Raw genomic sequence first — 27,296 nt, 5'->3', positions numbered from 1 at the left:
GCTTCAAAAAAAAAAAAAAAAGAAGAAGAAAAGAAACTGGCTTCAAATGCTAAAAGTGAAATCAATGGGGAAGTATAAAATAGCACAGAGAGAGTCAAAACTAAATGAAGAATTGTTTGTAAATCTGCAAATTCTTAAAAGATTGGGCTATTATTAAGTTGGCTAATTATTATTCAAACACCTTCCCTAGGAATAGCTACTTTTCCATAACATACTTAATCTACCCAAAGCAGAATGGAAAACAAAAAATTAAAATTGTAGGTGTCTGTTTTTGTACGGTTAGGAAGCAGACAGGAAAATACAAAAAATGTAATTTTGATACCCAATTCTTGATTTTTAAGTTAAACACCCATTTGTTTTTCTGTAAAAACATAAGGAAAATCAACTAGTATGTACACGTTATTTCCTTAAGAAGACACAAGTAAACACTAAGTAATACCTACTATAGATTTACTAACTCCAAAAAAGTTTTCACCTTTGATTATTTTCATTTATCTTCATCCACGATAACAGGTTTTGATTCCATTTGATGAAATTTTATTTTTTTAAATTTATTTAAATGTTGCATTCAAGAAAATATCAGAATCTTTGAGATTCTCATCTAAAAGCAAGAAAATTATTTACCAATCAGAAAAAGAGGCCGGGCGCAGTGGCTCACACATGTAATCCCAGCACTTTGGGAGGCTGAGGCGGGTGGATCACGAGGTCAGGAGTTCGAGACCAGCCTGGCCAACATAGTGAAACCCCGTCTCTACTAAAAATACAAAAAATTAGCCAGGCGTGGTGGTGGGCACCTGTAATCCCAGCTACTCGGGAGGCTGAGGCAGGAGAATCACTTGAATCCGGGAGGTGGAGGTTGCAGCAAGCTGAGATCATGCCACTACATACCAGGCCAGGCAACAGTGTGAGACTCCGTCTCAAGAAAAAAAAAAAAAAAGTGATATGATTATATAAATTTGTCATTGTTGGAAGCTTTTTTAAAGCAATAAAATTAATTGTTTTATGTTAAAGGTCAGCATTCAAAGGAGTCAGTGAACCCAGCCCCTGAAAAATTTAACACATTTTGAATATTTATCATTGTGTATATGTCTATAGATTTCATTAGTTTCATAAGACTACAAGTTTCCAAAGTTATCAGTTACAACAATAAACACATTTTCAGTCTTTAAATAATATGTAGAATAATATTTTCAAAGAATTCGTCTGTCATAAAGCATATTCTTATTCCTTTTAATCCAAAATTTAATTGGCAGGAAGGCTGCAAATACATGTTTTCTAGATAGCAATAGGAGGCTGGAAAAAAAAACGACCTAAAAATTCGATCTGATGAGTTAGTAGGCCCCAACCTGAGACTTCATCCCCCACTCCTTAAGCAGACTTCTGGCAGTCTAAGCTCCAGCCCTCTGTGTTTCCTTCAGGTGAATCACCATCTGATTCCTGCAGGTTCAGGAAATACTCTTCCCCAGTCGACAAATCTCACCTACTCTTAGTTGTGAGTCATTTACATCAGCAAGAGAGCAAGTTGTTCCAGTAGGTGCCGAGCAGGAGAATTTGAAAGGGTGCCCCAAAGGACAATCTCTAAAGGGGTAAGGGAGATACCTACTTTGTCTGGTAGGGGAGATGTTTCGTTTTTATGCTTTACCAGAAAATCCACTTCCCTGCCGACCTTAGTTTCAAAGCTTATTCTTAATTAGAGACAAGAAACCTGTTTCAACTTGAAGACACCGTATGAGGTGAATGGACAGCCAGCCACCACAATGAAAGGTAAACGAAAAATTTTTCATTTTCTTAAAAGCCGTGGTTGATAAGACACAGCAATGATTAAAAACTGTAATTATACTTCTGCTTAACTCTGAGGTTTGAAGAAAAACTAGAAATTAGAATGCTGACAATAAGATATGAGGCACCACTGTGAGCCATGAAGCTTCAACTGTTTCCAGCTCAGGCAGGCAGAAATATAAACTACATATTGTGCCTTCAAAAGTAGAAACAGTGTTTTGGCAATCACTCTTATTTAGTACATTTTTTTTTAACCACATTTACTTTATTAGATGAGTAAAAGCCAAAGTCTCTTATAATTGTTTCCCAGGACCCAAAACTTAAAATTTGTTTCATAATCGTTTATCCGTATTTTTTTTTTTGAAGAGAGAGACAAAGATTTTTCTCTTTCCCAACTGTCTCATTTTGATAAAATAATCTCAGTCTTTTCATTGTACCACAAAGAACAGGGCAATCCTCATTCTGATCCCTGGAGAAGTCATGTTAAAACATGTCAGGAAAGGCACTGAGAAAACTGCCCAGTGACTGACAAACAGGTTAGGAACAGCTTACTTCTGTTCCACATTCAAACTGTTTGGGAAGTTTTCACTGCAGTGAGGAAAACAAGAAGCAAGCATGGAGATCTCAGTTCTTTTAAATTTTAATAAGGACTTTTAAAAAATAGATGAACCTGAAGTAGAGTGACTTCTTGATTTCTTATTTTAAGATTTATCTGCTATAGAATTTTACATCACATTCTCAAGTTGAATCTGCTTTTATGTTAGGTATACTAACATTTTTAACAAGAGATTTCTTTCATAATTGTTCTCCAATTTACCAGCAATATGAACAGCAACAAATCTGGTTCTATATTACTTTATACTGGGGGGAAAAAAACCAGACACCCTGTTGATATTTATTATTTCTGCCAATTGAGATTAACTGTCTCCATGAAGTTAGGGATCAAAGAGGCATATTCTCTTAATCCTTCAGCAACATCTCATCCTCAGACTCTTGTTTCTGACCTCTACTTGAAATGTGTTGCAGGTATACATGGGTTAAGGACAAGGGCCTAGAAGAGCAGATGGATGGCTGAATTTCATATTTAAGGATATAGCCTACAAAAAGAAAGTATCCCGCCAGAAAATCTTTATTTCATGAAGACACTGAGAAAATGCCCTAACCAGAGATAACATGCTAAGAGGATTTACTGCATTCAGAGATGTGGGTGGGAAAAGGAAGACTAAGTTAAAAGGAATGTTCTTATTTAGAGTTGTGCTGTTTGTGCTCTTCAGAGTCTGCCTGCTTTTCTTCCTTAATATCTTCGCATTTAACTCTCTTTAAGAACAACAACAACAAAATATTTCATACTTAGCTCTTTACTCTGAGAAAATGCCACAGAAAGTTAAGATAGAGGAGACCACAATGGCCATTAGTTCTTTGTATGCTCCTGAAATAAGAAAAGCCTGGAAAACCCATGAAAATCCCTCAAAGCCCAATAAAGGGTAAGGTTGTGAAGACTGGACAGAAGTGAGGCAAAATCTATGTAAAGTCACCTCCCTAGAAGCATCCCCCAGTCTCCAGGGTAGATGTTCTCTATGCAGGCAAGAGGCAGTAGTTTGGATTTAAAGTAGAAAGCCCAGGACTCACAGCAAAATGACCTGGGTTTAAGGGCTGATTGTACCAAATATTATTGTGTGACTTAGGCAAGTCTCTGAATTCCCCAGGAGCTCACTTCCCTTCCTCACAGGTAAAATGAAGGGATTAGATCAGATGGTCATTAGAGGCCCCTTGCATCTCTAGATTCCCACGATCCCAGGTGATATGCTGAGATGCTGGGGTTGGTAATGAAAGAACCTAAGGCTTGGACCAAGCACACAGGAATGCTTGAGAGGAAATGGGGTAGAGCCACAAATGAGGACCTTCCCAATTCTGCCCCTAGCCAGCTACATGATGTTAATCAAATCTCGACTTCACTAGGTCTCAGATTCTTCCTCTGCAAGATGAAGATGAATGTACTATTTGCTCTTCCCACCTGGCTGAAAGTTTTGAATTAATACAAGTATTAATACAAGTGCCAGCTGCAGTTCTTATACTTGTAACTATCTAAAACAGGGAGGCAAGAGCAGAAGCAAATGCGATGTGACCCAGCTATTAAAAACTAGAGGAGATGCACCCACCTCTCAGACCTTCTGCTTCAGGCCAATGGTGAAAGACAGGCTCTATCTGACCTTACAAACATTACCAAACCCTCTACCTCCTTATATGGCAAACACAGGCAGAGTAGAATATTTGTTCTCTATCCTATACCTAATTAACATATTTTGTTTCATTAATATTCTTATTGGCCAAACATAAAAAAATTACACTAAAATACATTTAAGCGAGAGTACTGATTAAGTTCCATTTAGTGTAAGTCATGACATTAAGTCATTCATATCAATGATTCTACAGTTTCTCTTAAACAGTAATTTCTAATGATTTCCATCATTTTAAAAGAAGAGCAAAGCTCCTTAAATGACCTTTTCTAATGTACTAGATAGGATCTGTATGGCACAAACTGTCCTTCTATCCTTAATACTAAAACAACAATAATTAGCATACACATCGAATTTGATATGTGACAAGATTACTGCATATTTTATCATGCCTTTTTTTTTTTTTTTTAAGATGGAGTCTCGCTCTGTCACCAGGTTGGAGTGCAGTTGCGTGATCTTGGCTCACTGCAACCTCCGCCTCCTGGGTTCAAGCGATTCTCCTGCCTCAGCCTCCCAAGTGGCTGGGATTATAGGCGCCCACCACCATGCCCAGCTGATTTTTGTATTTTTAGTAGAGACGGGGTTTCACCATGTTGGCCAGGATGGTCTCAATCTGTTGACCCCGTGATCCGCCCACCTCGGCCTCCCAAAGTGCCGGGATTACAGGCGTAAGCCACCGCACCGGCCTTATCATGCATTTTTTTTTTTTTTTTTTTTAGCTCAGACAACCTTAAGGTATAAATTACTGTTATCCACTTTTACAGCTGAGCAAACTAAGGCTTAACGAGCATACCAGTAGGGAGCAGAGCTCTGACCTTGAACCACTGCCTACAGTCAACCATGATGTATTTGCTGTTACCTCTTTTTGTGGGTAGTTTTATATGTAAAATGATATAGACTTATTGTATATTTACCATATACTAGTACCACAGTATAGACTACAGTAGATAAATGGCCATCTTGGGTGCATGATCCCCTGCAATCAAGTTGGAGCTATTTTAACTTGGTAGTTTTCCCAAAGGAGGCATCAGATGCTAATCAGCACATGAATACCAAATTTCTGTGCAGGCAGTAGCAAAGCAGTAGTTAGGAGCACAGCACTGAGATGGGCTTACGTTCTGTTCAAATCCAGGCTCTGCCCCTCATTAGTGGTGTTAATGAGGGTAAGCTCTAGCACTCCAGCGACAGACAGCACATATCTGCTCAAAGAACAAATAACATGTGCAAATAGCCCAAGTATACTGTATTCCAAGTATTCTCTCTAAGCCTCAGGTTTTTTTCATCTGAAAAATTACAGTACTAATTCTTACTACCCACTCAAGTAGCATGTCAATACTGAGTTATTACTACATGTCAAGTTTGAATAAAAGGTCTATGCTGTGTTAATACTTCATTCAAAACAATCTCATGAGGACTGTTTTACAGAAGAAGAAAAAGGCACAGAGGGGTTGGGTAACCTGCCCAAGTAAGTGGCAAACCTGTAATGTGAATCTAAAGTCCTTTTAATAAATTAAAATATACACAGGTAATTTAGAACACTTCTAGGCACACAATAATACTAGCCAGCATTTGGGGAGCTCTTTTACTGTTGTTGTATGTAGCAAGATAGACACTTAGACTTCTCAAGCTCCCAGAAAGGGTTTTGCCCTGTAGCCTGAACAGGCTCTCAGGTCAAAGATGTTACTGTCTCTTGACCACCAGAGCAACTCTCTGGAGGACACAGAACAAAGTGAAACTTTGTTTTCCAAGTCCTTGAGTCTAGAGGGTACCCTTTACTGATTATATCAAGATTCGGAATGCCTCCAAAGCAGAGGCCAGTATACCAAAAGGGCAGCAGAAACAAAATGATCTGAAGTCCCTGTACTAGTTAAGAAAGAAAAAAGTTAACAGATTACTTGGACTGTTTGCACATACTAGAGTACGAAGCTCTGTGGCTCTCAGGCTGAGAACTGAAAAGAGAGATCCAAGAAAACAATGCATAAATATCTGTTGCCTCTAGACTGTAGGCATTTGAGGATTTGCTATACTCTTTTGGGGGTGGATGACCTACCTGTCCTAACTTGTTCCTCCTCAGACCTGCTAGGCCCCAAAATTACAAATAAAACTGAAAATAAATCACTGGACCTTTCAAAACTTTTTTAGATAAACCGGCTCCAAGACAAATTGGGAAAAACTGCAAAATCAATTGTTTTTGTTGTTGTTGTTTTTGAGACAGAGTCTCGCTTTGTCACCCAGGCTGGAGTGCAATGGCGCGATCTCGGCTCACTGCAACCTCTGCAACCTCCGTCTCCCAGGTTCAAGCAATTCTCCCGCCTCAGCTCCTGAGTAGCTGGAATTACAGGTGCCCGCCACCACACACGGCTAATTTTTGTATTTTTAGTAGAGACAGGGTTTCACCATGTTGGTCAGGCTGGTCTTGAACTCCTGACCTCGTGATCTGACCACCTCGGCCTCCCAAAGTGCTGGGATTACAGGCATGAGCCACCGTGCCTGGCCTAAAATTAACTGTTTACTAGATATATTTATATAGAAAACAGTGCTACATATCATGATGAAGTAGAATGTGGCTCACAGTAATATGCAATCCTTAAATAATCACAGCTACAATTGTATTCTAGTTGTCACACCCAAGCATTTTAAAAATCTAAAAAATGAAAACTTTTAGAGGATAATGGCTTGCATTAGGTCAAAACGGTACATGCCTATATTATATATAGCAAAACAAATTAATAGAAGAATAGTAAATGCCATTTAAAAGGTAATTACTACATCAATGTGTCAGCATATACCATGATGGCTGCTGGAAAAATAAAACTATAGTATCTGTTAAACATCAATATTCCCTTTACCCTAAAACATTCATTCTAATTTCATAATGTAAACAAGAACACTAAATATATATATATATACACACACAGTTTATATATATATATGAATATATATAATTTTAAAAACTATTCATTCTGTGCCAAGAGCCAACAGTACAATACCTCAAGTATTATCTCTACTTTTCATCCTAAGACCCAGAAATGCTAATATGTACCCAATCCTTCACAAAGTCATGCTGGATCTTACTATGGTCTGTTTATATCCAGTTTACAGTCTATATGAAATTGCAAATAAGACAGGCACTAAACAACTGGCCAGTGCAGAACTCAGTTTGAGTGCTCAAAGTTGCAGGCACCTGAAATATAAATGTCATGGTACACTACTTCTTGCTCTGATGGCTTCCTCATCCTGGAAGATGCTCTCAGCAAAATAACTGTCTCACAGCCAGGGTGGCAAAGCCAAACATCTCTACCCTTAAAGTTTTTCCCCACCCCAGCTCCTATCTAGAGATGGTACATTTCCCATACTGCCTCCCTTTCCTCTTCTGTCAATTACAACCTGATTAACTTCATGCCAACTAAGCTCTCCTTCCAATGTACTCATATAATTAATTTATTTATTTATAATCTTTCTGGTTCCAACAACAACAACAAAAATGAGGTGTTTTACGGAGATGCTTAATATGAAGTTAATTCAAATGAACTTAAATTTAAACAAATGAAGCCTGGGAAAAAGAATGGTGGGAAATTAAAAACCATATGAGAAATTAGTTCACCAAATGTATTCATCCCTATCAGATGGTGTTGGGCCTTAAGGTGGATCTCAACTCCAACAGGAAAACAAGAAGGCACAATGATTTGGTGTTGATAAATTCATAGCTGGCCTACAGAACACCATTCTTACTATGTAGAGTAGAAATAACTTTCTCCCATGAGTCTTAACATAAAGAACCAATGTTGTATTGAACACCCAAAGAGTAGGCACAGTGAAAAGGGCTGAATGCTTGAAGACACCAACTCAAAGCTTAATCCAGGCAAAGCCATTTTACAGAGGCAGGATAAGACAACGTAATGGGGTCCAGGCATGTGGCTCACTCTAAATATTTTCATCTTACTGCTGTTTCTTCATAATTGTTCTACGGAAACCTTTCTGCCTCCTTCTTCCCTGTGTACTTTATTCTAATTATGAAAATTTCACAAGTGTTAGACATACTAGCTGTCTTTTATTAGCATACTGGTACTGTTGTTTCTTCTAATACCTGGCTGACTTTCCTCACTGACATAACCTGTGGGGCTGCTGCTGGCATTTGAATTTGCAGCCCTCCACTTTAGCTCCCCCAACTTTACAGTGAGCTATTCAGAAACGTCAGCAGGCCCAGCATTTGATTAGCCTCCTAATGGTTTGATCAGGCCTTCTTCCTGGTCTTCAGCCATGCCTTACACAGGTCAATGGCCAATTTCTACTCTTGTCTCCACCCTCCCTGGGTTGTACCCTTTCACTTCAGAAGGCAGAAAAAAAAATTGTTAAAAATAAAAAACAAAAAACTGACATATGCCTTCCAAAATGAAATTAAGTCAGAGAGGAGGCCAAATTCCATGATTGCCTAATAGTAAGTCAAAGGGGTTTCTGAACTCTGACTCTGTGCCCGCAGGTACTCTGCTAGACCCTGGAGATAAAAGGATGCAAGGACACTCTGGTAGTCAGGCAAACAACAAAAACAGAATACAACAGCTGGAGGTATGGGAAACCACAGGGGCTGAGGAGCACTTACGTGGCACATGGGGATAACATGGAAGGCTTTGAGAAGAGGAGGCAGATGAGTTAGACCTGAAGGCGGTAAAGGCAGCTTGCCTAACAGACAAGAGGGAGAAGGGATTTTCAGGATAAAATGCAAGGTAAGGAGGGTCTGGTGCAGGAGCTATAAAGTGGGCAGGTATACAGGTCAGGTCAGGAGGTCCTCATCACCTGCAGAGGAGCCTGAGTTGTGTCCCGTATAAGACAGTAAGCCAGTGAAGACTGCAACAGAAGAGGACATCAAGCAAAGAAATGTGAATAGCAGGAAAATGCATGTGGCAAATATTAAGATAATACAAATATACAGGTTACTATTTCTCCTAGTTGAGGAAGTTACTACATCTATAAATGAAGCCAGAGAAAAATATTTTAATTCAAATATTCCTATTAGTTTAAGAGACATTGTTTAAAAAATGATTAATGCCAGAAGTTGATAAATTCACTGAAGTAGGAATTACTTTGAAGAAACGGTGTGTGTGTGTGTGTGTGTGCGCGTGTGTGTGTGTGTGTGTGTGTGTGTGTGTGTGTGTTTCATGAAATGAGTTATATGTGATCCCAGATCCTTTTACTACATATGGGTGAGGGTGAGTTATTTACTTGTATTCATGAGAAGAGAAAAATGAGAGTGAGCGTTTGATGCTGATTAAGAAATGTGAAATATCCACTCATTAAAGACTTCACTTGAGAATTTCAAAATTGTCAATGAAGACAAGTGATGAAATTGAAGGAAAAATGCTCTCTTAGGTAATTGTCTTACTCCATTAACTTAAACAGCATTAAGGTTTGGTTAAGCTGTGATTAGAAGAATAAGGGTAGCTAACCTGACAACAGTTCTAATGGGAAAGGCCTGGAGAATACCTGCACCACATCCCACAGCCCAGAAAACTATAATGATGACTGTATTAAAATATCAAGGTGACACCACCACCACCACCACCATGAAGAATAATTATAACTCTTAAGTAGAATGCTTAAGCCACAGGATGCTATTCCAAAACAAGCAACAGCAACTACGTGAACTTGTGAAAAGCATTCTGCATCTTTTAATAGGCTAGTAAACAGTAATCAAACAACTAAAGACTTTACCTGGAGTCTTGAATTCTAAGAATATTTTTAAGGGCCAGAAGTCACTTGAAATGTATTTAGTTTAGAACATATTCATTTAAAACCACTATGTTGGCTACTGGGACTGTGGCCCCTAACCTGACTACCCTCTTACATAAATGATCCAGAAGTTACCTATATGGAATTTATACTTTGCTTAAACAGAAAATAAAAATACATGTTTCAACTCAGTAAGTTGTAAAATTTGAGTAAAATTCTTATTACTCACAACTACATAGTAATGTGATACAGATCTCCTGATCTGACTCACAATTGCCACGTAGTAATGTGAGTAGTAGGAATTTTACTCAAATTTTACAACTTACTGAGATAAAAGGTGTATTTTTATTTTCTGTTTAAGAAAAGCATTTACTGTTTAAGCAAAGTATATTTGCCATGAATTACACCTTTACATTACTATAGCACTTAAAATATAAAATTGACTTAACATATGTTCTCTTACCACATTCACACAGCACCCTTGGGAAGTACGTCAGGTATTTATTATTCTCCCTGTTTCATAGATGAGGAGGCTCAAGCTCTGTGAGGTACAATGCTTAACAGGGTCACAGAGTCAAAGATTGAGCCAAAAACTTAACAGCTGCCTACTGAATCCAGGTCTAGGATACTTTGCACTGGTCAGGGAATCTCAGTCTAGAACACTTTCTACCAGGGAAGCTACTTCTGACACTCCACTAGGCCAGCAAAGCAACACCACAGAGGCAGCCTGTTCTGGGGTCATAAAACCTAGAGCTCATTTCCTGGTTTTGCCCCTAACCATCTGTGTGGTATTGGGCAGGTTGTTGAATCTTGCTCAGTTCCCTCACTTGTCAAAAAGAATAGTCAGGTTTGAGGTTAAGGTTATAAAGAACCATTAGACACAAATCTTGTCTTCAGGGAGTTTACAATCCACTTTATGTCAACCCCCCATCCACTCTAAACATACACACACACACTCTCACACACACACACACACAATTTAGGTTAACTCTAAATTGTTAACCAAAATAGGTCTATTTGTAAGCTACATGTACCAGCAAAACTATGAGAACAGAACATCAGTGTAGCACCTGAAAAACCTGAATGAAGGGCTGCTGTGCTTTGCATTCCAACACATTTAGGAGACTAACTCCATGCATGCATTAATGAAATGTGCTATGAATACAGTGACCTAATTCCATTACAACAAGAGGTAACTCATAACCAGTGAGGTAATCTGCCTCTCTTTCCCCAGGCCTTCTGCAGAGCTATAATCTTAGCATTGTTGAAAAACACACATAAATTTACAAACACACATACACATAAAGTCAGGCTTAAACTGAGAAAGATTCTTAGATTATAGGTGATTCCAAAATAGAAGAGATCCTGTATCTTTCAAATAAACTTTCTATCAGATGGCTTTTGTGAAGACTATCTCTTTACCACAAAAATGCAGGAACTACATCAATATCTCTATATAATCAATCAGTTCAGTATAGCTTTTCAGAAGTAAAGTGGCAAAATAAACCTTCAGATCTCAAATTCTTACAATTTCAGATGTGAGCTTTTAGAGGGAAAACTGGAGAGTGGAGGACAGATAGGAAAGGTATTGATATTATAACTCTGTCATTTGAGAACCACCACTACCAAACACTAAGTCAAAAATTAATCATGAGCAACTGCATTTAGGGAGCCAACATTTAACTGGCATTGATATTTCAAGATCCTGATCAGAGGGCAATAACAAGAGAGATGAAGCCCAGGGACAGTTAAAGCATTGCCATGGCATGGCAGGGCACACCGGCCCGCTCTTCCTGCTGACAGAGTTTCCCCCGGCGTGGTACAAACGACTCCCCACCCATGCCAAGATCCAATCCAGTGAACTGCAACAGCAGGCTGGCTCTGGGTGGACCACAAGGCTGGGTGTCCAAAGTAGTTGTTCAGTAGTCCTGGATGTTGTCCTCCCATAGCCCTTCTGGGGAGAGAGCAAATGTTTGGGCATCCAACACAACTGAGGTCAAGTCCCTACTCCACTACTCAGAAGCTTTTCGTAACACCAGAAACCTCAGTTTTTCCCCACCAAAAGCAGTTTTATAACACAATCAGTAGGGTTTTCACTTAAAGGCCCCAGTAGAGGGGCAGGCACAGAGAAAAGCTCCACTGTGACTATTAACACATTCTCAGGTGTGAACTAAACAACATGACCTCCTGTCACTACTTTTTCTGGGTTGCTAAGAGGTATAAGAAAAACCATTTGAAAAGAAATGGTAAGTGATGGTCAGTAATACAAGAAAAATCAGGCGTTTGCAGGGAGGAGAGACACCGAAGAAGAGAAAGATACATTTATAATCAAAGTAGAACAATTGGGGATCTATACAGGTTAAGTATAGCCACATAAGATTAAATGATAAGCGGAATAATCGTTGCCAAATCAAGTGACTGTAGGACCCAGCAGGTAATGCTCCCGAAAGAGGTGGCCCAGGGATGTCAACGACTATGCTGTGAGCCAAAGAACTGGAGACAGCTCACTTCCCCATCAGGAAGGGGCAACTAATAGTGCTGGATTGTTCACGCTGGATGCTAGCAAATCTTCTCATCTTTCAAAATGGGATCCAAATCTGGATTCTTATGTGAAATTTCCTGATGTTTTCAACATTGTTCAGGCCAAATAAAACTAGACCTCTAGTTTGGAAGATCAGCAGTTCCTTCACAAGCTTGATGGAGAAAACAGTCTCCTACCTCTGCCCATTACTGCCCCCGTCCCACTTCCTGTCCTCTAAAATACCCCCCCAGAATCATTCTTCACTTTTACTCCACAACAGTATAATAAAATTGCAATTTCAGTTTCTATTGTATTTGATATGAATCCCAGCTCTACCCATTACTCACAGTGTGAGTCAGGGCAACTTAATTAAACTGTCTGAATCTCGTATCTTCCTACCTGGCGGGGGTGGAAATATATCCAGGTCCTAGGGTTGCTCTGAAGACTGCTTAAGGTATCAACCACCAAGTTTGGGGTCCAAAAGCAAGGAGAAATTGAGAATGTGTTAATCCTTTTCCACCACCCTCATTTTAAAAGTAGCTTACAACCAACAACAAAGAAACACGGTTAGTAAAATAGCCAAAGGAAAATACCAATGGGTGGCTGGGAAAAAAACAGGTCTCTAAGCAGCGATACCATCTAACCTCAGGAATGACTGTGAAACCTGGGCCTACCACAAACATCACATTCTTGTGTGGTTTCATCAGCTCTCAGCTGAAGGAACAGTAGGTGGCAGGGCAGGATTCCTGCCCAGGATCCAGGTCCTGGAACCAAGCCCTTTACTACCACTGAAGCAATCTTCCTTGCAACACCCTGCAAGTGCTGGGACATGCAGACAATGCAGAGCCACTGTAGTAAAAGCACACAGGGAGCCCTGAAGCTGAGGTGCTGATCGTTCAGAAAGACAGCAGGCAGGTAAGGCTCTGAGACCATTTAAAGGAAGGGCAAGCTATTGGAGCAAAAGTGTCAGTCAAATGACTCCTGAGAGGGCAGCTGAGGCCACCAGCCACATAGCCATCTCAGCATAAACAAGGTGCAAGGATCCACCCCCCTCAACCCCTTTGTCCAACCTATGAAGCGCTAAATAAATTCAACTGTGTACCTATGATATACAGCAGGAACTAAAACGACTTCAGCTCAACCCTGCGCAAGTACACAGGCTGCTTTGTAAACGTTCATCATCTTAACCTCGCAGTCAACCTATAATGGATGAGTCTTCATACCCATTTTATACAGGCAGAAATGGAAGGTTAGAAGCTAAAACCAACAGAGCTGGGGGCTGTAATCCAGAGAATCAGAGAATCAAATCCTCGCTCTATGCACTCCACCATGGTGTCACCATACTTGGCTAGAGGTTAAGGCAGGATTTTTTTTTTTTTTAATCCAAGCTGGAAAAAAAAATTTTTTTTTGAGACAGAGTCTCACTCTGTCTCCCAGGCTGGAGTTCAGTGGCATGACCTCGGCTCACTGCAAGATCTCCCAGGTTCAAGCGATTCTCCTGCCTCAGCCTCCCGAATAGCTGGGACCACAGGTGCACGCTGCCACGCCCAGCTAATTTTTGTATTTTCAGTAGAGACAGGGTTTCACCATGTTGGCCACGCTGGTCTCGAACTCTTGACCTCAGGTGATCCACCCGCCTCGGCCACCCAAAGTGCTGGGATTACAGGCATGAGCCACCGCGCCCAGCCGGAACATTTTTAAATGCCAGACATTGAATGATATGCTTAAGAAAACCCTCCATTAATCCTTTATCTATCTCCACCTCTCACCTTCTCTGTCTCCTTTCCGTCACAGGCATGTTCTTTTTTTGAAAGAGTTTTCTGAGATTGCTGCCTCCACTTCCTCACCTTACAATCATTACTCAACCCTCTGTCATTAGGCTTCTCTCCTCAAAACACCCTGGGCCCCCCAGCACATGGAGCACTGGTAAAGATGAACAATGACCTTTTTGTTGCTGAATCCCATCTAGTGGCACTTTGCTGTCCTGTGTCACTTGACTTCCCCCACAGGATAAAACTAATCACAATTCCTCATTTCTTAAACTCTCTTTTTGGTTCACATGACATTATTCTTATTTGGTAATCCTCCCAACTCTCTGGCCTCTCCTTCAGGCACTCCCCTCACCCTAAGACTGGCTCCATTAAAAAGTCTACATTAGCTCTCTGCTATTCTCACTCCACTGTGTGGTTTTGGGTTTTTTGTTCGTTTGTTTGTTTGTTTTGAGACGGAGTCTCACCCTGTCATCCAGGCTGCAGTGCAGTGGCATGATCTCAGCTCACTGCAACTTCCGCCTCCTGGGTTCAAGCAATTCTCCTACCTCAGCCTCCCCAGTAGCTGGGATTACAGGCGCACGCCACATCATCCGGCTAATTTTTGTATTTTTAGTAGAGATGGGGTTTCACCATGTTGGCCAGGCTTGTCTCAAACTCCTGACCTCAGGTAATCTACCCACCATGGCCTCCCAAAGTGCTGGGATTACAGGCGTAAGCCACCATGCATGGCCAACTGTGCAGTTTCATCTTGGACAATCTCATTCATTCCCACAGCTTCTTCTATCACCTATTTTCTATTGGCCTTAGGTAGACATCACCAGCCAGGAGTACTTCTCCAAGCTCCAGACCTTTCTCTTTAATCATCTAGTAGACACCTCCACATGCATACTACACAGGCATCATGAAATCAACCAATCCAAAACTAAACTCCATCCATCCCAGTACGTGTTTGTCCTTTCATGGGTCCTACATCAGCGAAAGAGACTAAAATCTATAGTCAAATACCTGGGAGGCCTCCAACAATCTTCTAACCCTTTTCACCAGCATCCTTCAGCCACAGATTCTTTAAGATGCCTCATATTTTGTCATATATCTCCATCTCTACATGCTGTCACCAGTTCCTCAGTAGACTATTATACCTTATCTTTGGCTACACTCAGCATTTCCATGTGCTCCTTTCTGATTGGACCTTGGGCAAACCTGCCACAACCTGGGCATCATAGTTGTCATGGAACCTCTGTAATCCTTGCTTCCCCTCAGTTTGGGTACACCTCTGTATCTTCACAGCATCCCAAACCTCTCATTCGATATTGAAATAGTCTGTTTATTTCTGGATTCTCAACTAGACTCTAAACTTGAGGACAGAAATGTACCTTTCTCTTCTTTATAAACTCCAGGGCCTGAAATATGAGCAGACTTTTAGTAAACGACCTTATGAAAGAGATCAGGTTATGGCTGGTACTGAAGAAGTAGTAGAGATTTCCAAGGTCGGAAGAGAGGGGAGAAAGGATGCCATTCACAGGGCAGGAATGGGTATGAAGAAAAGTAGGGAATTAAACTCAGGCATATCGCTGAGAGTCTGCAGTTTGGTTAAACCAGAGTTCCAATAAGAGTAACAAGATCTCGAATTTAATTTAGGCAAAGATTAATGGAAATAACAGAAGCAGAAACTGGCATTTATAAAGCACTTAATTTATAAATGTATATTCAATTTAACCTCATGAAGGAGGGATGCTATATACTATAAAGTAGGTATTATTGTTCCCATGATTCAAAAGATTATGGGGCAAGCAGATTTCCCGAAAGTCTATTGTGATCTCTTAGTTACCAGAATTTAGCATGTTCTGACTTTCACATTCCGTGATCTTTAACACTACAAGAATAACTCCTTATCTTTAGTTAGTAATTATAATTCAAGAATTGCCTTACCATACAGTAACACAGGATTAAGGAGCAAAAGAATAATATCTTTCATACCCTCCACTCCTGCCCCCAACCCCAGCAGACACTAATCAACTTTCTGCCTCTACAGATTTGCCTTTCCTGGACATTTCACCTAAAGACATGTAGTCTTTAGGTATCTGGCTTCTTTCTCATGCAAAACATTTTCACGGTTCATCCATACGATAGCTGTATTTCACTTATTTTTACTGAGTAATATTCCATCCTTTGCCTATACCACAGTTGACTCATCTACTCTCTAGTCAGCACTTGGCTTCTTTCTGCTTTTAACTATCATGAATAATGCTGTTATAAACAACTGCATACAAGTCATTGCATGGGCATAAGTTTTCATTTCTTGTGGCTAGATACCTAGAGGTAGAACTACTGGGTCATACGATACATTTGATTTTAACTTTTTAAGAAACTGCCAAACTCTTTCCAGAGTGGCTGCACCGTTTTAAATTCTTATCATCAGTGTATGAGGGGTCCTGTTTTCACCACCCTCAGCAACACTTGTTACTGCCTGTCTTTTTCAGATACAGCCATTCTGGTAGACGCAAGGTGGCATAACACTGTGGTTCTCATTTGAATTTCCCTACTGACTAACAACGTTCAGTGTCCTTCCATGTGCTCTTGGTGAAATGTCTAGACAAATCTTTTGACCTTTTTTAAATTGGGTTGTGTTCTCCTTATTAAGAAGCTGTAAAAGTTCTTTGCACATTCTAAATAGAAATCCTTTATGAGAAATGTAACATGCAAATATTTTCTCCCAGTCTCCTCTCTCTATGTCCTGCTTATTGGCCAACTGTCTGCTCTCTCTCTCTTACTGCAACTGTCAGTGAGGAAGGTTACAGGAAGCCATCTGAAGAGGACAACCATACAACTTGAGAACAGAGAAACATAAAACTAAAAATGTGTTTATCAGGTAACTTCCTTGAAATGTTTCCATGAGAAACTGGATTCAAGCTTTTTAGGCTTACTGAAATCCAAAGATCATTATTATAAAGTCTAGAAAATTAACTGCGTCATTCTCCCCAGTAAACTTTAATAAATAAAAAGAAAGTAGAATTTTACCTCTTTGCCTTACATTAAAAAATAATGTGATGCTGGCATCCAAAAAGGAGGGATTCTAAGAGCCTTAATCATTGCCTATGCTGCATTAACCAAAAAACACTTTCTGACTTCTGCTGTGTACCACATACTGGAGCTGTTCAAGGTGACGTATGGATAGACTGTCTGAACTCTCAAAAGAGTGGATTCTGGGTGGAGAGCATCATTGAAAAATTAAAAACTACTTTTTCCATCTACTACCAAATCAAGTACCTTAGCTACATGTGATATATGCAAACAGAAGAGAAGGACACACACAGGAACATAAAAAGAAATAATAACTGCCTCTCCACTTACTGCAAACTCTTACACATACTCCTGCGTCCCACGTGCCCTTTCCCTGCTATCTCAGCACATATGCAGGGACAAAAGTAACTGCTCACACCAGCCTCAAGTTTGCTTTGTGCTTGGACAGAATGAGGTTACTTGGAGTCTCTTTAAGCAACATCAGTGATGGGACCTGGAAGTCTCACATGGTTTTATTTCATGAGAAAGAGTGTGACTTCCCCTAATGGTAAACTGTCCTATAAGCATATTTTACTTCAGCTGCACTTTCCAGAACAGTTCCCAGGAATTCCGCTTTCTATGGTCAATATGTGATAGAATCCAGAGAACAGGGAACAAACAGACCCAGCTGCAGGGGAAGGGGTGGGGGAAATCATGTTTGATAATACCCAACATTGCACATACATATGGTCTCAGCTAACCTTTATTAAGATGTCGTGAAGAATGCAAAGCTCAGAAAAGTGAAGGTATGTAGCCAAAGTCACCCACAAGACATAACTCCCAGCAGGGAATTATGAAAGGGGGCAACTCTGTGTGGCCCAGGTATTCATCTCCAAAGAGCACATACTTTCTGAATCGTGGAGGCAATTGCTTTAACTGAAAAGACCAAAATGTTGTATTTTAAAATTCCTTCCCAACTGATTTTTTCCTCATTTTTCATTTTCTCCCCAGAAATCAAACCAGGAATAACCTATGCTGAACCCACGCCTCAATCGTCCCCAAGTGTTTCCTGACACGCATCTTTGCTTACAGTGCATCACAACTGAAGAATGGGGCTCAACTTGACGCTTGCAAAATTACCAAGTAAGCCGTCGGAAGAGATACAAAGAAAATCTTACTTTATCAATGACTATTTTTCCACTGTTTGGGAATTTGGGGAGTTTAATGGTCAGAGAACCAACTAACAAAATAAACCAGCATTTAGCTTTGTGTTTCCTTATGTATAAAACAGCAAACATGCAGGACAGTATCGCTGAGATAAATTTAGCTTGCTATCATTTTGTTTTAAACTTTGTTTCATCCAGACATCATCTCTAAAATGACAAGTAGGGTTAAATTAATAACATTTATGGAAGATTTTAAACACAAACTAAAATTACTTATTACTTTCCATATTTAATAGTCTAAACCAAGGTTCATGAGGTTCCCCAAGAGGCCAGAGATAACATCTACCTAATCTACTGGGTAACTATGTAGAAAATGATCATACCTAAATACAAAAAATTAGCCAGGTGTGGTGGTGCACATCTGTAGTCCCTGCTACTCGGGAGGCTGAGGCACTAGAATCGCTCGAACCCAGCAGACAGAGGTTGCAGTGAGCTGAGATCGCACCACTGCACTCCAGCCTGGGTGACAGAGCAAGACTCTGTATCAGGAAAAAAAAAGAAAGAAAGGAAGAGAGAGAGAGAGAAGAAAGAGAAAGGAAAGAAAGGAAAGAAAGAAAGAAAGAAAAACAGACAGACCTAGGCAGCTGTACCATGGTAGTGACACCCTATAATTTGAATGACTTTTATTATTTCATTTCCACCTAGCAGGTAGAGCAGTGACATATGTTGATACTTTCATATTTTGTGCCAAGTGACACGTCCCAGCGAACAATGATGTAGCTTCACCAAAGGCAAAAGTGGCAGATTCTTCCTCTGTCATTCATAATGTGACTCTATTAACAAGACAAATGGTAATTAAGCTTTATGTTATAGAATGCATACCTACTAAGTACTAGACACTGTAGTCAAAACGTTTGCAAAGCATTTAACTCTCAGAAGATCCAGCAAGACGGCTACGTATTCCATTTTACAGTTATTAAGAGGCTAAACCAGCATTGTCAAATAGAGCTTTCTGCATTGATGAAAATTCCCTGTATCTGCACTGGCCAATACAGTAGCCAGATGTGGTTACCGGGAAACTTGAACATAGCTAGTATGACTGAGGAAATTAATTTTTTAAATTATGTTTAATTTAAATTTAAAAGTTTAAAGCCACACGTGGTCTGTGCTATATCTGGCTACAAAGCCCAAGCATTCCCCAACACACACACTCAGTCCTGTACACACACATGCACAAACCTATTCCCCCTGCAAAGACAGCCAAAGTTCCCTTACGTCCCAAACAAACACCACCCTCACACATGGCACAAAATAATTTACTGTGAAACTAGTAAACTGAGTTCTTATGTCACTGCATTTGTTAATTTAAAAGGATTGGAATGAGAGTCAGAGAGAATACCAAAGGAGGTTTTACTCTCAATTATCACTCTGTGTCAAGCCCTGCACTATACAATCTAGGGAATACCACCCTAGTAAACAAGAAGAAGGGATGGGGAAATCATGTTTGATAATATCCAACATTACATGCACATATTGCGAGAAAACAGCCTTTACACTGTAAAACAGCTCCTAATTTTTCTTAATTGAATCACCAAGCTACTGTCGATTAAAGATGTTCCCTAACTTGGCCAAGTTCTTTACTGTCAGGGAAGAACAACATGATAAAACTGCCTGGGTGAAGAAAGCCATTCACTTTTACGGGTCAATATTCCTGAGTGGAAACATCATATAGAGAAATGCTTCTGAGTACACCCGTACGTTTTGGAAATATTTAAGGCAATGATAGAGAATAAATGATGGGCATTAGCTGGCAAAAAAGAATATGATATAGACTTAATTCTAAAAAACAAATTAATCACATGAAACTCTCAAAAGTTAAGTTTTGAGCCTTCCAGAGCAACCAGATGAGTAATGGCTCATCTGCTTCTTACAAACCATTTTTTGTCTCTACTACCATATTGTTTCAGCAAATAACCCATAACAGGCTTTACCACTAATTTGTTTAAGCTTTGTTGCCTAAATGTGAAATTTGTGAATGAAGTAATAACCAGGCCTAGGCCTATCCTATTGAATTAAGAAGTCCTATAGTCCAAAATGTTAATCCTATATATAAACTAAGGAAGCAAATACCGTGAGGTTACACAGTCAACAAGTTCAACACCAGACTGTCTCAATGCCACAAAACAGTTCAATAACCACTGTGGAAAGAGGCCAATCCTACGTGATCTTTATAATTTACAAATACATATATATATGTATACACACCCACACAACCTTTTTTGACATTCTGATTGGAGACTATCTTTAATAATAACCATAATTGTTAGGCAAATCATCAAAATCATCATTTAATAAGAATGTGTTCATATTATTAAACTTTAAAATATTATAATGATATACAGAACTCATATCCCTCAGCAACACTGTGAAGTAGGGTTTCTTGTACTCCATGATAGGTATGCATAGCAGATCCCCAGGGAGCCAACACCAGCAGTTGAAATATTCCCTGCCAAATATGCTGTAGCTCGTGAACTAATATATTTGTATTTAAAATGGTTTTGAAAAGCAATTCATAAGTAATTGTTACAAGGCACAGCCAGCACCTCAGGAGATGACACGGCTGCTCCTTTTCAGGCTGTGTCCCTCAGCTGGACCCTTTATTCTGATTTAAACTCACATGTCCTCTATTTCCCTAAGAGTTCTATCCCAGGTTAGATGAAAGTGACTGCTAATCATTTAATTGGGTAAATTAATTCAAGAAGACATCTTAACTCAGTTAAAGCCACACATCTTAAGAAGCTCCTAATGTCACCGATACTGATTTGGATCTTATGATGCAAAAACAGCCAGGACTACAACACGTCATTAAATCAAAATAGGCTTGAATGATACTGTACAAGGAAATATTACAAACTGGCAGCAGTAATATAGATGGCTGCTGAATCAGGCATTTTAACTTGTAAAGCTTAGTAATACTATGGGTCTCATAACAGGCTAGTCCAGATATAAATTACTAGCCTGTGAAAGAATAGTTAGGCCAGGGAAACCAGTTTTTAAAAACACTCACAGTAAGGAATAAAAGGGAAAGAATTAGGAAGAAGACAAGGTTACTTAAGAAGGGCCTGCACTTAGATGTCAAGCAGCAATTTAGGAATCTGTTTTTGGATTTTAATCAACAAAACTTTCCTGTTTCTCTCCTCAAAGAAGGGAACCAAAACAGACACTAAACTGCCTGTGTGCAGGGCAGTGAGGGCTTAAATTCATGATGTTATCTCTATAACAAAACCATTTCAAAACATAATTATAACTACAGTAAATATTATTAATTACAGAGAAGTAAAAATTCAGAAATGATCTTCCTTCTAACCTTACCTCCAAAAGGTGAATCTATAAATTAATTCCATCAGTTCAGGTTCCCCAAAAATAATGATGATAAAATGTGCTTAAATGACCAAGAGATTTACTGGGGAAAATGGCTACCAGGGAAAATGGGGAAAAGCAGAAGGCTGGCGCAGCCTTCCAACCACTTGTGGGAGAAAGAAGGAAGGAAGATTGAGTAGGAACAGTGCAGTTTGAAGAAAGTTCAAAGAAAAGGTTTGAAGACTGGTAAGTACTCCTCCAGCCAAAGTCTTTTGTCAGAGAAACCCCTCCTCTTACAAAAACAGGTTTGTCTTGGTGTCCCTGCCATGCTCAGTCACAGGCCAGGAGCAGTCCACGGGAAGCGTGGCAGCAGCAAGAATGTGGTGGTGGATCCATCATGCTCCCCACAGCAGGAGCTGCCTGTCCATCATGCTCCCCACAGTAGGAGACATGAGAGGCCCATGTCCATGGCTGCCACATAAGTCAAATGCTCACGACCCATTTCACTGATTATATGATGCAGTGATATGGTACAGGTCTTTAACAACAGAAACTAAAAATTCCAAAAAAGCTAAAGGTTTAAAAATTCCCACAATAAATACAATAGGTGTAACCTAGCCTTATAAACAAAAAAAAGTATACCAGGTTGCAATTACTTTTAACAAGTTGTCCTCTTTGGCAATAAACTGTAAAACTTAATAAGAATGAGAAAACAAAATCAGCATTTATCACTAGACTATACAAAAACATATTTGTGGATATTCTTGACTATACAAATGCATTTTAATGAAGAATTTACTAGATGACATGTAAATATTTATAATAATCAGCAGTAACTTTATACCAGCCTGCAACTTAAATTCTACTAAGATGAAAACAGATTTCAGAGAATCAGCAAGTCAGATCTGTATCTATCCAGGACTTCTTTCGTCTGTTCACTTTAGAAGACAGTAGATTTTCTTTTTACTTACAAAAAATGCCAAGACATTTTCTTTCTATTCCTATCAATGGTCCCTAAAAGATCTTAAGTACTATAAGAAAGTCATAGGCAAAAAATTCAAAATGACCCACTAGTTTTACAGCTTCTTAATTCTTAACGATTAAACAGCTTAAATCTGAGGCAAGGGAAGGGAAGATATATTCAAAGAGGGTGCCAAAGACTACACTGAAACAATAACCATGTGCTGGCTATTGTATTTTCTTGTTATAGAAAATTTCAATTTTCTGTCCACATTTTGTTGATTCTATTTGTAATGATATCAAACATGGGAGTAAGAATTGGAATAATTTACACTGGTATGTTTATTTTCAAAAGGCTGGCAAAGGGGATCAGAAATGGGACTTTTTACTCAAGGGTCCTGATATGAGGGAGGCAGCGTAGTGAGAGAAAGTCACTAATTCTTTGGCCACTCAAAACATTAACAATGTGCTACCTTGACTCTGTAAATCATTGATGACATCTTTAAGTTCACCTGAAATAACAAAAAGTTGGGTCTGTAAGGGAACCTAGTGGCCTGTGGGCACACTTGCAAAGCAATGAAGTCCTATCTCCCCACTTCTCCTACAGATAACGAGCTGCACGGCCAAGAGAGTCACAATTCAGGCAACAGGAGCGATGGACCAGGAAAGAACACCACCCTTCACAACGAATTTGACACGATTGTCTTGCCGGTGCTTTATCTCATTATATTTGTGGCAAGCATCTTGCTGAATGGTTTAGCAGTGTGGATCTTCTTCCACATTAGGAATAAAACTAGCTTCATATTCTATCTCAAAAACATAGTGGTTGCAGACCTCATAATGACGCTGACATTTCCATTTCGAATAGTCCATGATGCAGGATTTGGACCTTGGTACTTCAAGTTTATTCTCTGCAGATACACTTCAGTTTTGTTTTATGCAAACATGTATACTTCCATCGTGTTCCTTGGGCTGATAAGCATTGATCGCTATCTGAAGGTGGTCAAGCCATTTGGGGACTCTCGGATGTATAGCATTACCTTTACGAAGGTTTTATCTGTTTGTGTTTGGGTGATCATGGCTGTTTTGTCTTTGCCAAACATCATCCTAACAAATGGTCAGCCAACAGAGGACAATGTCCATGACTGCTTGAAACTTAAAAGTCCTTTGGGGGTCAAATGGCATACGGCAGTCACCTATGTGAACAGCTGCTTGTTTGTGGCCGTGCTGGTGATTCTGATCGGATGTTACATAGCCATATCCAGGTACATCCACAAATCCAGCAGGCAATTCGTAAGTCAGTCAAGCCGAAAGCGAAAACATAACCAGAGCATCAGGGTTGTTGTGGCTGTGTTTTTTACCTGCTTTCTACCATATCACTTGTGCAGAATTCCTTTTACTTTTAGTCACTTAGACAGGCTTTTAGATGAATCTGCACATAAAATCCTATATTACTGCAAAGAAATGACACTTTTCTTGTCTGCATGTAATGTGTGCCTGGATCCAATAATTTACTTTTTCATGTGTAGGTCATTTTCAAGAAGACTGTTCAAAAAATCAAATATCAGAACCAGGAGTGAAAGCATCAGATCACTGCAAAGTGTGAGAAGATCAGAAGTTCGCATATATTATGATTATACTGATGTGTAGGCCTTTTATTGTTTGTTGAAATCAATATGTACAAAGTGTAAATAAATGTTTCTTTTCATTATCCTTGCTTGAGCCCATCGAAAATATGAATTCAAAGAACTAAAATGATATGAAATGGGGTCATAATTTGAAAGTAAGGAAAACATTAAAGCATAGCAAAGAGATAAACAAGAGGCAGCGCATGGGTGAATGGCAGGGTTAATGGCTGGAAGTCTGAGGAGCAGAGTGAATGGGCAGAATGAGCCACAGCAATGTCCCTGCACCGTGGCCATCCTCCAGGAAAAGCTGCTGCTCTGAAGCCACTTTTGCAGAGAACAAAAAGTATAGAAAAGAGAATTATATCTATCCTTGAAGTTCAAGGATAGGAAAAGAAAATACTACTTTCCATCTATAAACTAAGATCTTTGGCAATCATCCCCTCATTCTCTGTGTGTGGGGATTTTTTTAAATTATTTTTTTCCTTTACTCAACACTATAGAAATGAAGGTAGAGGGGTGTGTGAGTGTGTTTAAGGACTTCATTTTAGGACCCTCTGTGTCCAGGTCAGAGCTCACCTTCAGGACTCCAAAAGCAAGTAGGAATGAGCTGCGGAAATGCTTCTGCCTCCTCTCCCTGCTTCATGCTTCACCCCCATTCCTGTGATGCTCCTGTGATACTACCTTTCATACCTCTGGGTAAGAGATTGCCCTCCAGCATCATAAATGCCTCGTGGGGGATGCATTAACAGAGGAGGAGTGAAGGCGTGTTTGCTGACTAAAAGAAGACGTTATGGTTAACAGTCAAACACGTGAATAACACAGTACAACACTTCATTTAGAGTCTTGTAAACTGCAAAGTTCTAAGAAGCTCAAATGAGCAAAAATGAGAGCACAAGAATAACTTAGCACAACAATGATTATCATTGTTAGGTACAGGAAAAGAATTCAGGGACTACAAAGAAACTTACTCTAAATGTCTAGTGTCTTACTCTAAGTCAGTCAGGTTTAGCAGAGAGGTTAATGGCAAAGGGGTTAAAAGGATTATCTGAGGACTTCTATCAAAATATCTGTCCATCAAGATTCCAATTCTATAAATGCAATGGACACTGAAGTGCATGAATTTATATATACCTCAGTTGGTCATTTGCATAGCTATCCCCGCCCCCAATTGTGTGTCACTAGCTAGATTAAGATAGTCATATTTTAGATCAGCTGATTAAGAAAAGGCAATTTGAAAGGCCAATTCTTTTCTCCACCTTCGCCAGAAAGCCACCGGTAAATTACAGCTTCCCTATGTATATATAGAGAAGGAGCAGACCAGCCTGACCAACATGGAGAAACCCCGTCTCTACTAAAAATACAAAATTAGCCGGGAGTGGTGGCGCATGCCTGTAATCCCAGCTACTCGGGAGGGTGCGGCAGGAGAATTGCTTGAACCCGGGAGGTGGAGGTTGCAGTGAGCCGAGATTGTGCCATTGCATTCCAGCTTGGGCAACAAGAGCAAAATTTCATCTCAAAAAAAAGAAAAGGGAGCAAGCCGCGCACAGTGGCTCACACCTGTAATCCCAGCACTTACGGAGGCCAAGGTCAGGAGCTAGAGACCAGCCTGACCAACATGGTGAAACCCCCCCGTCTCTACTAAAAATACAAAAATTAGCTGGGCATGGTGGCACACACCTGTAATCCCAGCTACTTAGAAGGCTGAGGCAGGAGAATGTTTTGAACTCCAGATGGGGAGGTTGTAGTGAGCCAAGATCATGCCACTGCACTCCAGCCTGGACAAAAAAGCAAAACTACATCAAAAAACAACAAAAAGAGAAGCAATATTATGGCTGGGAAAATACCTTCAGTACAACACGTCCTATCCTCTTCATCCTCTGTTTCTACCACAGCACAGCTCCCAGTCAATAATCTCAAAAATGATATTATCTACTTTCGTGTTTATATAAGCTATTAAATGTATGACCTCTTTAACAGCATCAACTGGCTCCATTCAGCACTCTGGAGTTTAGCAAGTACTTCTCTATCCCATATCTCATTTAATCCTTTCATTCAGGCCTCAATTCTAAGAGTTCTTTAAAATATCTAAATCCCACTTTAATGTTTCTAAAATTAGACTGCTCTATAGTTACTAGGCATGTTTAATGTGATAGTAGCTTTATTTCTCCTACATGACATTATTAAATCAACGGAATATCTTCAAACGTAGGCTAAAAACATAGAGATAGATCATCCCTATTTTTTTAAGTCATATGACAAAAACCATCAATATCAAACTGCTTATATTTCATACCAATTCCCACGCTGTGGCATGAAAAATATTTATCCAGGCCAATGAAAAATGAATCATTTACATGAGCTAAATAACATCAATGGGAATAATACATGATGCTAGTGTCAGAAGTTACATAATACTCTATTAATACTGAAGAAAATAATTACATTTGATTGCTTTTTCAAAACTGGCTTTTGGGAATAATCTAAAATTTGAAATCCAAAATTTCTTACTTAGGGCTTTTGGATTACATTCAGTATTTCAGAATCCTCTCAGAAAGCAATAAATAGTGTATTTATTCTTCCTTTTATGCAGAAAAGAAACATATTCAGAGAATTTCCAAAAGGAAATTTTCCATTCTTCATAAAACTGACATTCAGAGAAACTGATCTTGTAGAAAATCTTTCAATATGTGCGTTACTGACTGTTATATTCATTAAACCACTTCATAAACATTTTATCCTCAATTTGAAATTGTATAATAGTATTTTGTTTCTCAACCATCGTTTCAAGAGAATGGTGCCTAGAGGAATGCATAAATTTAAATACACAAGTCAAAATTTTGTGTGTGTGCACACATGCAAACAAGAGAATAAATACAGCTTAAACATAAAAAAATGTAATGACCACCATAAGGAAATGTGATATACTAGAAAAAAACAAAACAAAAACAACAAGAAAACAAGGACAAAATAAAGCGTAGGAACCATTTACATTTTATAAAGACTGTCCCCAGACTAAGCACCACAAGAAGCCAATTATCAATAAATACTAAGCACACGCCATATAAAAAGATACTGTGCTCAGCATGATACATAAAAGAATCTCTGGATACCCCTAAATGACTTCTAAAATTAAATACTTAAGAACA

The 27,296-nt window shown here is 39.4% G+C and overlaps 2 protein-coding genes across 7 annotated transcripts in view; one reads left to right on the top strand and one right to left on the bottom strand.

Moving 5' to 3' along the window:
- MED12L (mediator complex subunit 12L) overlaps window positions 1-27,296 on the bottom strand; it is a 342,962-nt gene that overhangs the window by 116,537 nt on the left and 199,129 nt on the right. The gene's annotated exons all lie outside the window — the stretch shown is intronic.
- Window positions 1,500-24,202, top strand: GPR87 (G protein-coupled receptor 87). Its single transcript, XM_054480273.1, has 4 exons — window positions 1,500-1,586; window positions 1,695-1,764; window positions 18,048-18,179; window positions 23,130-24,202. The coding sequence occupies exons 3-4, from the start codon at window positions 18,146-18,148 to the stop codon at window positions 24,170-24,172; spliced, it is 1,077 nt and encodes a 358-aa protein (XP_054336248.1). The 5' UTR covers window positions 1,500-1,586; window positions 1,695-1,764; window positions 18,048-18,145; the 3' UTR covers window positions 24,173-24,202.

This window comes from Pongo pygmaeus, chromosome 2 (assembly GCF_028885625.2).
Source record: "Pongo pygmaeus isolate AG05252 chromosome 2, NHGRI_mPonPyg2-v2.0_pri, whole genome shotgun sequence".
NCBI classification, from domain to species: Eukaryota; Metazoa; Chordata; class Mammalia; order Primates; family Hominidae; genus Pongo; species Pongo pygmaeus.
Note: the sequence above shows the minus strand (reverse complement) of the source record. Positions and strands in the feature narration are given on the sequence as shown.

Coding starts and splice junctions, on each gene's coding strand:
- GPR87 (XM_054480273.1), top strand. CDS start 18,146: ATGGGGCTCAACTTGACGCTTGCAAAATTACCAA. Junction 18,180..23,129: donor GACGCTTGCAAAATTACCAA/GTAAGCCGTCGG, acceptor CTTCTCCTACAG/ATAACGAGCTGCACGGCCAA.